The 13,094-nt window shown below is 38.5% G+C and overlaps 1 protein-coding gene across 4 annotated transcripts in view; it reads left to right on the top strand.

The window, feature by feature from the left end:
• The window catches only part of RGSL1 (regulator of G protein signaling like 1), a 104,684-nt gene that overhangs the window by 55,592 nt on the left and 35,998 nt on the right, over window positions 1–13,094 (top strand). For all 4 annotated transcript variants that reach the window (XM_017951582.3, XM_009192054.4, XM_009192052.4 and 1 more), the window contains one exon: window positions 8,961–9,066. In XM_017951582.3, coding sequence (XP_017807071.1) covers window positions 8,961–9,066 — 106 coding nt within the window. The remainder of the gene's footprint in view (window positions 1–8,960; window positions 9,067–13,094) is intronic.

Genomic DNA, 13,094 nt, shown 5'->3' with positions numbered 1-13,094 from the left:
GGGGTAGGGCCTTTGCCAGGGAACTGCCCTCTTCTGCCCAGTATTTCCCTATCTCCAGTCCATATCATTTTCCCCCTCTGAAGAGGCACATCTAACTGCCATTAGAATATGGATGATGACCAATCTTAGCTACTTCCTGCTGACAGGGGCATTGTTTTGGGGAAATCAGAAGTCAGATTCCTCCCAGATCTATCTAAGGGTCTCTGGAAAAACGAAGCCATCATCCAAGGCTCTGGTTGCCTGACCATTTGGAGTTTGATAGCCTAGGTGAGAGAGAAAAAACAAGTTTTATAAGGTTAAGTACGCATGGGTTAAACATGTGTATTATACAAGGAAAGAATCTAGTGCCAAAGACTACAGAAGTAAGAAGTGAAATATACTAACAACTTGTACCCCAAGCTGTTTTACCCTAGTGAAAGAAATTAAACCTTGTACAGGAGCCGTCATACTTTAGAAGAGAGATAACTATTCTTGCCACATCTGTAGCAGTTAACAGATGCATTCTGGGAATTCTGGGGTTTGCGGACTTGCATGGTGGCCCTTAAAGCTTCTGCCTCTTTCTTGTGTCTCCCTGTCTCTATTGTAAAAGACTAAGGCAGCCACTTCCAGGAGGTTCTCCAAAGTACTATCTGATCCCAGGGCCCGTTTCTGCAACTTCTTCCTTGTATCAGGGGCTGCCTGAATAATAAATTTATCCTTTGGGGTTAGCTGTCACTTGACAGAATCAGGAGATAGAGAGCTGTACTTTACCAGGGCCCTTCTTAGCCTCTCTAAGAAAGCAATGGGATTTTCTTTTCTCTCTCTCTCTTTTTTCTTTTTTTTTTTTTTTTTTTTTTTTTTTTTGAGACAAAGTCTCGCTCTGTTGCTCAGATGAGAATGCAATGGCATGATCTTGGCTCACTGCAACCTTCACCTCCTGGGTTCAAATGATTCTCCTGCCTCAGCCTCCTGAGTAGCTGGGATTACAGGCACCTGCCATCATGCCCGGCTAATTTTTGTATTTTTGTAGAGATGGTGTTTTACCATGTTAGCCAGTCTGGTCTTGAACTCCTGACCTCAGGTGATCCACCCACCTCGGCCTCCCAAAGTGCTGGGATTACAGGCGTGAGTTACCATGCCCAGCCTGCAGTGGGATTTTCATTAAATCCCTGGTGTATCATGGATAGCTTGCTGTAATTGAGAGGCTTGGTCCTCGTCCTACATAAGCCTTCCATTATGCATACCTGAAAGTGTCTCCTCTTCTAGTCTCCCATCTCATCACTGGGATCCCATTTAGGGTCATTCACTTGTACTGCTTCTCTTCCAGTTGGATGAAGTTTGCCCCCTTCCCTGATGCTATATGTGATACAAAGCTTATCCCCAAATCTCTCTGCCGCTTGCAGAATGGCCTGCTTCTCAGTGTTCCTCAGGGTCCATTCAAAAGTAACATCACGTCTCTCCAGGAGACTGCAAATATTTGGGTTAAATTCTGGAAAGCCTCTATATATCTGTCGGGGTCATCTGGAAACCTGCTAAGATCCCCCTTAATTTGCTTCAAGTCCTGTAGAGAGAAGGGGACTTGGATCTTATTAAAACCAAATTCACCAGGCATCTGCTGGAGGGTAAGAGTGAGACTGGGGGTCTACAGGGAGGACTTCTAGGAGGGGGCAAGCATGAGACTGAAGCAGGATAGGACCTTTTCTACAGAAAAGGTCCAACCGCCAGATGGTGTCGAAATGAATGGTTCCTTCCTGAGACCAAGCCAATCCTTCATAATTTGGCCAAACTTTTGTGCAGAGGGATATGAGGCATTTTTTCCTCCAGATTCTGAGGGTCAAAGCAGTCCCAGAGGTTCAGCATACACTCCAGAGGAGTATAAGCTGGGGGTGGTGAAGAGAGCAGGTTGCCCATTTTGAAAGACAGGAAACTAGAAGTGTTCCTCATTTCCTTTCCTTCTTTCAGTGAAAACTCAGGATGTAAGGGAGAGAGAAAACAGGGAGTCCTCCTTTCTCTTCCATCTTTTCGTCCCCGAGTCCCAGTAACCACGGCAGGCGCCACCCATGGGTGTCACTGAGTCCCAGTAACCATGGCAGGCGCCACCCATGGGTGTCACTGCAGCCTGCACCCATGAAGCAGGGAGGGCCTAGAGAATAGGAATTGTCTGCATTCACTTATGTCTCCATCCCACTACTGTTGGCAACTTTGGGTTCCCTGGGCCTTATCTATGCCATGGAGCATGGCCTCCTTCATGAAGCAGGGATTTAGTCGGCAGGAATTGGTCTTGCCCATTTACATTGTGCCTGTTGCCTGGCTTTGAATCCCTCAGATCTGGTTTTCCTTTCTAGGGCCGCAACCTGGAGCCTGGAATCGAGTTTGGGACAAAAAAACTATTTCAGAGGCTGCATGGATCTGTTTAAGTCTCAAATGGGCCCTGGTGAATTTGCAGTTATCAGTCAACAGGGGTTGCTCCTCCCTATCATAAGCAGAGTGCATGGGGGAAGGAAAGAAAAGAAAAGAAAACAGTTTAAAGTACTAAAAAAAAAAAAAAGGAAAAGAGAGACAGAGAGAGAGACAGAGGGGGTGGAGGGAGAACTTCTTGCTTTGAGCAAATGAGTTCCTTTAATTATTGTATCTTTCCCCCAGTTTAGACCAGTGAGGATCCTTCAGCCATGGGGGGAATGGCTCTGCTGGCACGGCAAACAGGAGGCACTCGCCAGCTGCCTATGCAGGGTCCCAGCGGCAGCCGTGGTTTTTTCCTACCCCCGCCCCGCCCCCGCACCCGTGGCCATTGGGCGCAGCGGGTACATGCTGCAGACTCGCCCAGGTGCCCTAGCCAGAAGGGGAGGGGATAAGGAGAGGAGCCACTGTGCGTGGGACCCTGTGGCCATGGGTTGGGCTTCAGGGTCGCACCAAACAGAAACCACATCGTTCTGAATTGTACCTCTGATGGCTGGGCCAAATGCTCATTCTATTTAATGTCATTGCCACAGTCTGTAGCAAAATCCTTTACATTATAAAAGAAGAGATAGGAGCCATTTCAAACCGTGAAAGAAGAGAGAGCACAGCAAAGTCCAGGTATCCTGGCTGATGGAGTTCAGTCTTGGAGTCTTCCAGCAACAAATGATGCCTTTGTTGCCCCAGGGATTTACTTCAGTCCTCTGTGATGGCTAGGCCTCCGTGAAGGGAAACAGCCAATATTCCTTTACCCACAGGAAAGAGAGAGGTGGCAGGCCAGAAGGCAACATTTGGGCACAAAACCAGAAATGCCTGTTCCCATTTAGGGTCGTGGGTTTCCAGGCTTGGAAGTGGGCCCTTTGCCAGGGAACTGCCCTCTTCTACCCAGTATTTCCCGTCTCTATCTCCTGTCCATATCATCTGTATGGGTGAAGTGAATTTCTTGCAGGTAGCATATAGTTGGGTATTGTTTCTTTATCCGTTTAGCCACTCTCTACCTTTTAATTGCAGGATTGAGCTCATTTACACTCAGTGTTATCAATAAGTAAGGACTTACTACTGCCGTTTTGTTGCTTATTTTTCTGGTTGTTTTACAACTCCTTTCTTCCTTTTTTCCTTTCTTACTGTCTTTCTTTGTGGTGAAGTGATTTTCTCTTGTAGTATGTTTTAATTTGTTGCATTTGATTTTTAGTGAATGTATTATAGATTTTTGCATTGTGGTTACCATAAGGCTTACAAAAAACATCTTATAGATATGTTATTTTATAAAGAAGTTAATCTATCTTAGATCGTAAAGAATAAAAACAAGGAAAATATCTTTAACTCCATCCCTACCACAGTTTGACTTCAGTTATCTTAATTTACTTATTACTAATGTTTTAACAGTTTCTGTAGCTGTTATCATTTTTGATAGTTTTGCCTTTTGGGTTCATACTAAGTTATGAGTGGGTTGAACACCACAATTATAGTATAAAAGTATTCTGGGTTTGTCTGTGTACTTAATTTTATCAGTGCGTTTCATACCTTCAAATGTTTGCTTTTTTAAGTTTTCTTTTCATGTTAGTGTTTTTTTCTTTCAGATCAAAGAATTCCCTTTAGTGCTTCTTGTAAAACGAGTCTAGTGTTAGTGAATTCTTTCAGCTTTTGTTTGTCTAGGGAAGACTTTACCTCTCCTTTATAGTTGAAGGATAACTTTTCCAGATACAACATTCTTGCATGGCAGTGTTTTTCTTTCAGCACTTTGAAAATCTTGTTCAACTTCCTGCTGGTCTGTATGATTTCTATTGAGAAGTCTGTTACTAGATGAACTGGAGGTCTCTTATATGCTATTTGCCTCTTTTCTATTTCTGGTTTTTATTTATTTATTTTTTTGTATTTTTCTCTCTGTCCTTCACTTTTAGGTGTTTGATTATTATAGTCCTTGGGGTAGTCTTATTTGGGTCAAATCTGTTTGATGTTCTCTGACCTTCCTGTACCTGGATATTTATCTCTGTCTCAAGTTTTGCAAAGTTTTCAATATTGTTTTTTAAATAAATCTTCTATCCCTTGCTCTTGCTCAAGTCCTTCTCAAACACCAGTAATTCAATTTTCTCTTTTGAAATTACTTTCTATATCTTGTAGGCAAACTTTGTTGATTTTTATATTTTTTCTTTTTTCTCCTCTGACTGTGTATTTAAAATAGACTGTCTTCAAACTCACTGGTTCTTTCCTCTCCTTGATCCATTTTGCTTTGAGAGCCTCTAATGAATTTTTCAGTTCAGCAAATGTATTTCTAAGTCCCAAGATTTCTGTTTAGTTTCTTTTATTATTTCAACTTCTTTGTTAAATTTCTTCAATGGATTTCTGAATTGTTTTTCTGTGTTATCTTGGAGATCACTGAGTTTTCTTAAAACTGCTGTTTTGAATTCTTGGTCAGAGAGCTCACATATCACCATCTCCTTAGTGTTATTTTCAGGTTCCTTGTTTTGGTCCTCGGAAAGGAAGATTGTGGTTCTCTGTTTGCTCTTGTTTCTTGTGGGTCTACATATGTGTCTTTGCATTAAAGGGTTATTTATTCCAGTCTTCTCTGTCTGGCTTGTTTTGTTTTTTATTGAATATATTTGCTTAGAGGATTTTTTTTGTTGCTTGTTTGTTTGTTTTGATATGGAATTTTGTTCTATCACCCAGACTGGAGTGCAGTGGTACAAACATGGCTCACTGCAATCTCAACTTCCTGGGCTCAAGTGATCCTCCTGCCTCCACCCCCCAAGTAGCTGGGACTACAGGCAAGCACCACTATACCCAGCTAATTTTTTTTTTAAATAGAGATAAGGTCTCACCATGTTGCTCAAGCTGACCTGCTAGGTCACAGCCTCCTTTTCAGCTCTAGGAGGTATCTAAACCTCAGAATTGCCTCAGTTCTAGTAAAGGATTGGAGCACTGCTCTTCCCAAATGGAGGGGATCCCAAAGGGAATATCCTGGCAGTGTGGGAAGGCTAGTTAGGGGTTTGTGCCTATGGGACCTGTGGGACAAACCTCCTACAGTGTGATGTTGCTGAACAATCACTCTAATTTGATGTCTCCTTTGACTGATTTATAGAGCAGAGTTTCCAGAACTGGGGATGGTGGTCCCACCTCCCCGCTTTGCCTGTCCTCAGGAACAAATTTCCCTTCAGGCACTCTGAGTTCTTCCCAGGAAGATGTTTCCCCTGCCAGAAAACCCAAGATGGTGGAGAAGCTGGTTTTAAACCTCAATCTCACTTTTTCCATGGTAGAAACAGCAAGTTGGGGGAAAATTTTCCATGTACTTGTTGCTGGGCATAATGTGGGGAGGGGTGTCTCAGATGTGGAAGTCCAATTCTCTTACCATCTGCTCAGAGTTTTTTCACTTCTCTGCATCCCTGGGAACTGTCTCATATTATATTTGAGTTCCAGGATATTTCTGGCAACAGTCTTAGCCTTGTCCATTTGTTTTTGTTTTTCTGGGTTGTGGTGGGTGGAGAGTGAAGCCAGCATCCTTCCATGCTGCCATTTTGGTACTCTATGTTACTATTTTCTATTTGTCCCTTCTGTTCTATATTTCTTTTTCTTTCCTTTTCATTTTCTTTTAGATTAAGATGGAGGGGTAGGTCAATAATTTCTGTATTTTTTCTCTAGTAATGTGTTTTCTTCTTCTTTTAGAGATTACCATATCGATTTCCAAATGCATCCCTGACATACTGGAGTTTGATGTAAACCAGTATTCCTAATGAATATGTATTATTGTTTTATGAGTCAATATTTATTTAGGCTAACTCACATATTTACCTTTTTCTTTCTTTTTCATTGATTTTTGCTCCCCCAAATTGCCATCTAGAAATTCTTTTTATGTCTAAAGAACACCCTTTGATATTTCCTTTAGTGTTCATCTGAAAAATGTCTTTATTTTGCTTTTATTTCTGAAGAATATAATTTCTGGATGTAGAATTCTTCTTGGAGTTGTTTCCTATTAACACTTTGAAAATGTTATCCCATTGTCTGTTGGCTTCCTTACTTCAATTTGAGGAGTCACCTGTCAGTTTTCATTGACATTGCTTAGTAGAAGAAAATAGTTCTTTTTTCCCCCTTTTCTCTACTATAATATGCCTCAGGTTTTATGCTGCTTGTAGCTTTGGAACTTCTGGACTAGATATCTTTTGTCAGTTTTAGGGAATTTTCAGTTATCTCTTTGTATTTTTCCTGCTCCATTCCATCTATCCTGATAATTTTATTTTACATATTTTTGACTTTTTAAGTGTATTTTGTATACTTTTTTCTGTATTTTTTATTTTTTCTCCTCTGTGTGTTTCAGTCTGGATATGTCCTTTGCATCTAACTCCTAGTTCAACAATTTTCTCTTTAGTTGTGTATAATCTGTCATTCAACTCATCTGCTAGTTATTACTTTTCTTACTTGTAATCATTAAACTTTTTATTTCTAGAATTTCCATTTTTTATAATAGTATCTATTTTGATATTTTTCTTTTTGTCTTATAATTACTTGAACTATACTAATAATAGTCACTTTAAAGTTCATATTTGAATTTTCAGTGCTTATTTCAAGTACCATTTCCCCCCTCCCTTGGTTTTTGGAGAAGTCTTTTAAAATATCTTGTTATTTCTGCTTGATTTATGAACATCATTGGTGAAAATTTGTAGAGCCAGTTTGAACCTCTGGATGAAGTTATTTTCCTCCAGAGAGGATTTTTACTTCTGACATACACTAAACTAGTAGCATCCAAATAACCTTAATTTACCCAGGGATTAAGTTGTTTCAAAGCTAGTTGTCATTCCCTTTATGATGAGCTATTTCTTGTTTTCTTTACTCTTTGGAGTTCCAACTGAAAGCTTGGGGTGTTTATCAGGGCCTCTTCTCTTTTGCTGTTTGGTAATTCTTGCCCCCTTCTGCCCTGAGAATCTGCCAAAAGCTCTGCTAAATTCCCCAGTAGCAATTTGTTTACATAATTGTCAAATGTCTTAAGAATAAAAGCTACGTCCAATGTTTTGCCCATTTGCTAAAGACCTATGGCTTTGTCTTGTGTCCCGTTGTGACTTTAACACTGGAAATGCCTTTAGGGTGGCGAAAGTATTGTTATAAACTGACATTCCTGGTTTTTAGCATCCTCCTTGTTTCTAACCTCTATATATTGATTGTTTTGTCTTAATTTTTTATAAATTTACTTTCACTTGGAAAGCATATTATTTTTATCCAGTATTTCTAGGTGCTTTGTATTGGGAGGGTTTTTGTTTTGTTTCATTTTAATTTTATATCTGGTCTTCCATAGTCTAGATTTTATTTTTTCACTTAGTTGCATTTGTTTAGATCCAACATATGTTTCTATTGCTTTTAATACTTTTTGTATGCTTTCTGAAGGTATTGCCAAGCTACACACAAATTTTCTGTGTGGGTACATTCTATTTAAAAATTGTTTTAAAACAATAACTATATAACTAGGTCATGTTCTAATTTCTATAAGTCAGATGGGTAACACACCATCTATACCTTTGATGAGTTCATAGTCTATGTTTTCTTCTACAACATCAACCGCAAAGGGCACTTATAATACTGAAATTCATGAAATCTATTGTTCTTCAATAATAATGTTTTGTTTTTATTATTTAAAATTATTTTTATAGACAGAGTCTTACTCTGTTGACCTGGCTGAAATGCAATGGTGTCATCATAGCTCACTGCAGCCTCAAACTCCTGGGCTCAACTGATCTTCTTGCCTGAGCCTTCCAGGTAGCTAGGACTGCAGGTGCACACAACCACACCCAGTTAATTAGAGATGGGGTCTCACTGTGTTGTCCAGACTGATTTTAATATCCCAGCCTCAAGTGATCCTCCCACTTTGGCTTCCCAAAATGCTGGGATTATAGGCATGAGCCACTGTGCCCAGGCAATAATGATGTTTTGATATATGCGAGAGAATAATGGTTTCTAAATGGCAATAGGGAACCAGACACCCATTCTGAATTTGTATGGTGTGCTAGAATATCATTTGAGAAGCTTACAGGGGAAGCAGCATCCTTGGGAAAGAAAATGGTTTTTATTAAAACAAGAAGATGGAGGGAACTCTTAAAGAAGAAGTCAACAATCTGTGAAAGCTTGCTTATTACAAAGCAGGGATTCCAGGGGACAAGTGGAAAGATTTAGGGTAGGATAATAGAAGTGTCAAGGAAGACAGAATGTCATGTGGAGTATGGTCTAGTAAAAACAGCTGATCGGAGGAGGCCTGACATTTGGCATTAACTAATGTAACGAGGAGAGAGACAATCTGTCTGAGGAAGGTGGGCGCTAGACCTAAAGGCCAACATACTTACGTAACATAACCGGGACTGATGTTCATGTCAGGGGTATCAGTCATTCCTAAGTCTGTTCTTAACACTAATGACCTGAGATGGCAGCAGTTGTGGGGACAGTGGTTTTTTCACATGAACTTAATGTCTGAAAAATGTCCTTGCTACTTTTTCTCTTTTCATTGCTTATAATATAGTGTTCTCCAACTTAGTGACTTTTTTTTCTTTTAGATTTTAAAGTGGAAATTATCAAGGAACCAAAGATATTTTCACGCTCAAATAGGAAAATGTCCTTCCTCAAAAAAGCTCTTGTAAGGAAGCCATCAATGAGACCCAGGTGAGATATAGAATCTGGCTACAGCAACATCTTCAGGCACACGCTTTTGAAAAATCTCAATATGTCTAATGGTAAACTTATCTCTCTACGTGTAGGTTTTCAGACCCTTTTCCATATACAATACATAAGGCACAGATACTCTTAGTATTTTAAATCATTTATTTTCTAAAATCAGCACTATGCAATGTATATATGTTATACAATAACTTTTCAAACTTAAACTATCATAGACATCTCATGTCAGTCTGTGCAGATCTACCTCCTTCCATGAGTGTACTACAACTTATATAGACATTTACATTGTCTTTAATTTTTTAATTGCCATAAACTGTATCACAATAAACATCTTTGTCCCTGTTTCTTTGCCTATTTGTGTCTTCTGGATTATGTACTGCTGTAGTAGCCTCCTAACTGGTTCCTTACTTCTTGTCTCTCTCCACTTATAATCAATCTGAGAATCAAACTCTGATAAGGTCCCACACTAGGCAAAGATCCTGTGGCCTTTTCTTTCAGGAGTGCCCACCCACCTTTCTGTCCATGTACGTCAGCATAAGTGCCACCTATACATAAAAATTTCTCCAAATATTATGTTTGCTATAACTTCCTTCTCTTTTGAAACCCTAAATGTCTAAAGTACAGTATCAAGCATTTATATGTACTACTTTTTACTGATCTTTAGTTTTTAGGTATATTTTCCAACTTCTTGACTTGACCATAATTTTCTTGTGGGCCACGGCATTCACTTACTCATGTATTCATTTTCATTCAGTTACTATCTATTATCTGTCATGGCTAGCTATATGAAAGGTCCTCTTCTAGATGAGGATATGGTAGAATATACACATTTGCTAGTCAAAATCTCTGGTGGAATATTTTGCATAGAAAAAACTCCCACAAAACATTTTTTTTTAATTAATTTGTTTTTCTTGAGACAGAGTCTTACTTTTTGTGTCCCAGCTGGAGTGCAGTGACTCAATCACAGCTCACTGCAGCCTCAACATCCCTGGGCTCAAGTGATCCACCTGCTTCAGACTACAGGCACATGCCACCATGCCTGGCTTTTTTTTTTTTTTTTTTTTTTTTTGGTAGAGACTGGGTCTTGCCATGTTGCCCAGGTTGGTCTCAAACTCCTGGGCTCAAGTGCTCCTCCCACTTCAGCCTTCCAAAGTGCTGAGATTACAGGTATTTGGACCCAGCCAAGAATGTTTTCCTTTATTGATGACATTCATTGAGGGTGATAAGTCTTTTGTCTCATCTAACCACTGTAGATAGATCTTCCTCCCTTTCAGCAACTGAAATTATTCTCTGAGGTTCAATCATTTGTTGTTTTTGCTTTTCCAATTTGTTCTAGTCACTGATCTCCAGTATGTCTATAGAAATACTTAGTTTTCAATTTCGTTAAGCATGAATACCACGGAAGTCTTAAATCACGTATCTGTAAGATCACTGAGTCCTAGAAGACATATCAGGGTCATATCGTCTAGTTTCGTGATTTCAGTTAAGACCAAGCAGAATAGCTCACAGATACCACAGCTGCAATTCTCTTAAACCTTTTCCCTATCCCTTATTCAATAAGTAAATGGCTATTGATTATATACTGTATTCTAGACACTCTGAGTTCTAATGATGTAAAAATAAGACATAGTCCTTGCTCTTAATCTAATTATGTAACTAAAGAAAATGCAAGGCTGACCTTAAAATGTCATGATACAATATTAGCTAATTACTATGGGAGTGAAAGGAGAGAGAAATTTTGAGTGAGGATCAGGAAAAGTTAGAATATCAGAAGATGCTCAGAATAGCATGTGCAAATTCAATTGCAAAGAAATTAGAGTATTTTGTAGGTAGGGATAAACCCTACTCAAAGGTGAAGATAAAACACAAAGCTATAAATTCATGAATATAAATGTAATATTCAAAGACTTGAAAATAGTCCAGTGATGTTGAAGTATAGAGTGCATGTGGCGAGGGGACATAAAACATAAGAAGCCAAATTGAGACCAAATAATTAGAAAAAGGTATTGGGTAGATTATTAAAGAATTTGCATTGATTAAATGGCAATGATGGTATTCTTTGGGGTTTGCTGGAGCAGTGGGTGGCAGAAATATCTACTATATAGATTTTTAAAATATTACTCTGACAGAAATGAGAGTATAAGGAGTCAGACATCCAGAGGTTGAAGGCAGAGATAATGTAGTTGGAAGGTCTTTGCAGTGTTCAGGAAAATGATAAAGATTTGAGGTAAACAGTGGAAGTAGAAATGGAAGGGAAAATACAGATGTACAAAGCAATGAAGGGAGAAAATCAGACTTCTGGAATGGTAGAGCAAGAACCTTGTAAGTAGTCTCTCCATAAAAGTAAAACTGGGAAAACCTGTCAAAAAGAATTTCAGAACTCTGTAAATTAACTGAAGGCATATAACAAATAAAAAATTGCTCATCCAAGAAAACTACCAAACCTCAGTAAGAATAGTGTAATCTGTGCCATTTTAACTTGTAATCACTCAGATCACCAACAAGCTTCATAGTCATGAGTACCAGCCATCTTGCTGCCAGCAGAGGGCACTGATATGGTCTGGAGCTCCACAAAAAAGCCAATGACCAGGAGCACTGTCAAAACCAATAGTAAGCCTCATGGCCCAAAAATTGGGAGGCCACTATCATAGCCACTTAAGGCAGTGATACTAGTTCGGCAAGCAGTAAAACATTTAAAAGTAAAAAAGGGAAATCTGGGAGCAAGATATTCCCAAGGGACTGTGCAAATGCTGTGCAGACGCTCAAGAGAGACCAAAGAGGAACCCAGTTATCTATTTATCATTGGGTTATCATGAGGCCCTGAAAACTAGTATATAAAAGAAAATTAAGAATTAAAAAGAAAAAACTGAGCAGACACTTTAGTAGCCACACACTTCAGGGGAGATATACGCCACAGAACTAGCCCAAGTAAGACATTTAACAAAAAAAAATATATATATAAAAAGCAAACAAAACCATCGACAGCAGCAACCTTTGGTGGATGAGGGATGGGGTGTAAATTCAGACTCCAGGGTTGCGATAATATATTATCCCAAATTCAACTTTAAACAAAAAATTATAAGACACACACACAAACAAAATCCCAGGAAAGTATGGTCCATTCACAGGGAGAATAAAGGCAGTCAACAGAAACTCTCTCTAGGGTAATTCAGATGTTGGACTAAAGACTTCCAAGCAATAGGTTCAAAAAACTAAAGAAAATCATGTCTAAAGAATTAAAGGAAAGTATGATGATAATTAATCAAATATAGAATATCAATAATGAGATAGAAATTATAAAATATAATGAAAAAATCTGGAGTTGAAAAGTACATAACGGAAATGAAAAATTTACTGGAGGCAATCAATAACAGATTTAAGTTGACAAGAGTCATAGAGATCCACACATAAACACATCATAATCAAACTGTTGAAATATAAAGACAGAAAAATCTTCAGTGCTGCAGGAGAAAAAGAACATATATTCAATGGAACTACAGCAAGATTAAAGTTTATTTCACATTAGAAACAATGATACCAAAAGTAGTGAGATTATATATTTAAACTAAAAGAAAATTAATAATAACTGCTAGTGTGTAGTACATAAAACAAAGAGAAAAACATAGAAAATCCAGGTAAATAAGTTAATTCTTTGTAGAGATCAATAAAATTGTTAAACTGTAAGATGTATTGACCAGGGGAAAAAAGATGACACAGATAATCAAAATCTGAGTTTAAAGAGGGCATATAATCACTGGCCTGCAGAAATTAATAAGATTGTAAGGAAACACAAGAAACAAACTAGGCAACTTAGATGCAATATATAAATTTCTAGAAACACCCAAATCATTGAAGTAAGCTAGCTACTTTTCAAGGAAAAGTAGAAAATGTTAATAAATCTATAATAAGAAAAAAATCAAATTAGTAATTTAAAATTTTCTCACATAGAAACACTCAGGCACAGATAGCTTCACTGGAGAACTCTATGAAACATTTAAAGGATAAATAATGTC

The sequence above is a fragment of the Papio anubis genome, chromosome 1 (genome assembly GCF_008728515.1).
Source record: "Papio anubis isolate 15944 chromosome 1, Panubis1.0, whole genome shotgun sequence".
Lineage (NCBI taxonomy): Eukaryota > Metazoa > Chordata > Mammalia > Primates > Cercopithecidae > Papio > Papio anubis.
Note: the sequence above shows the minus strand (reverse complement) of the source record. Positions and strands in the feature narration are given on the sequence as shown.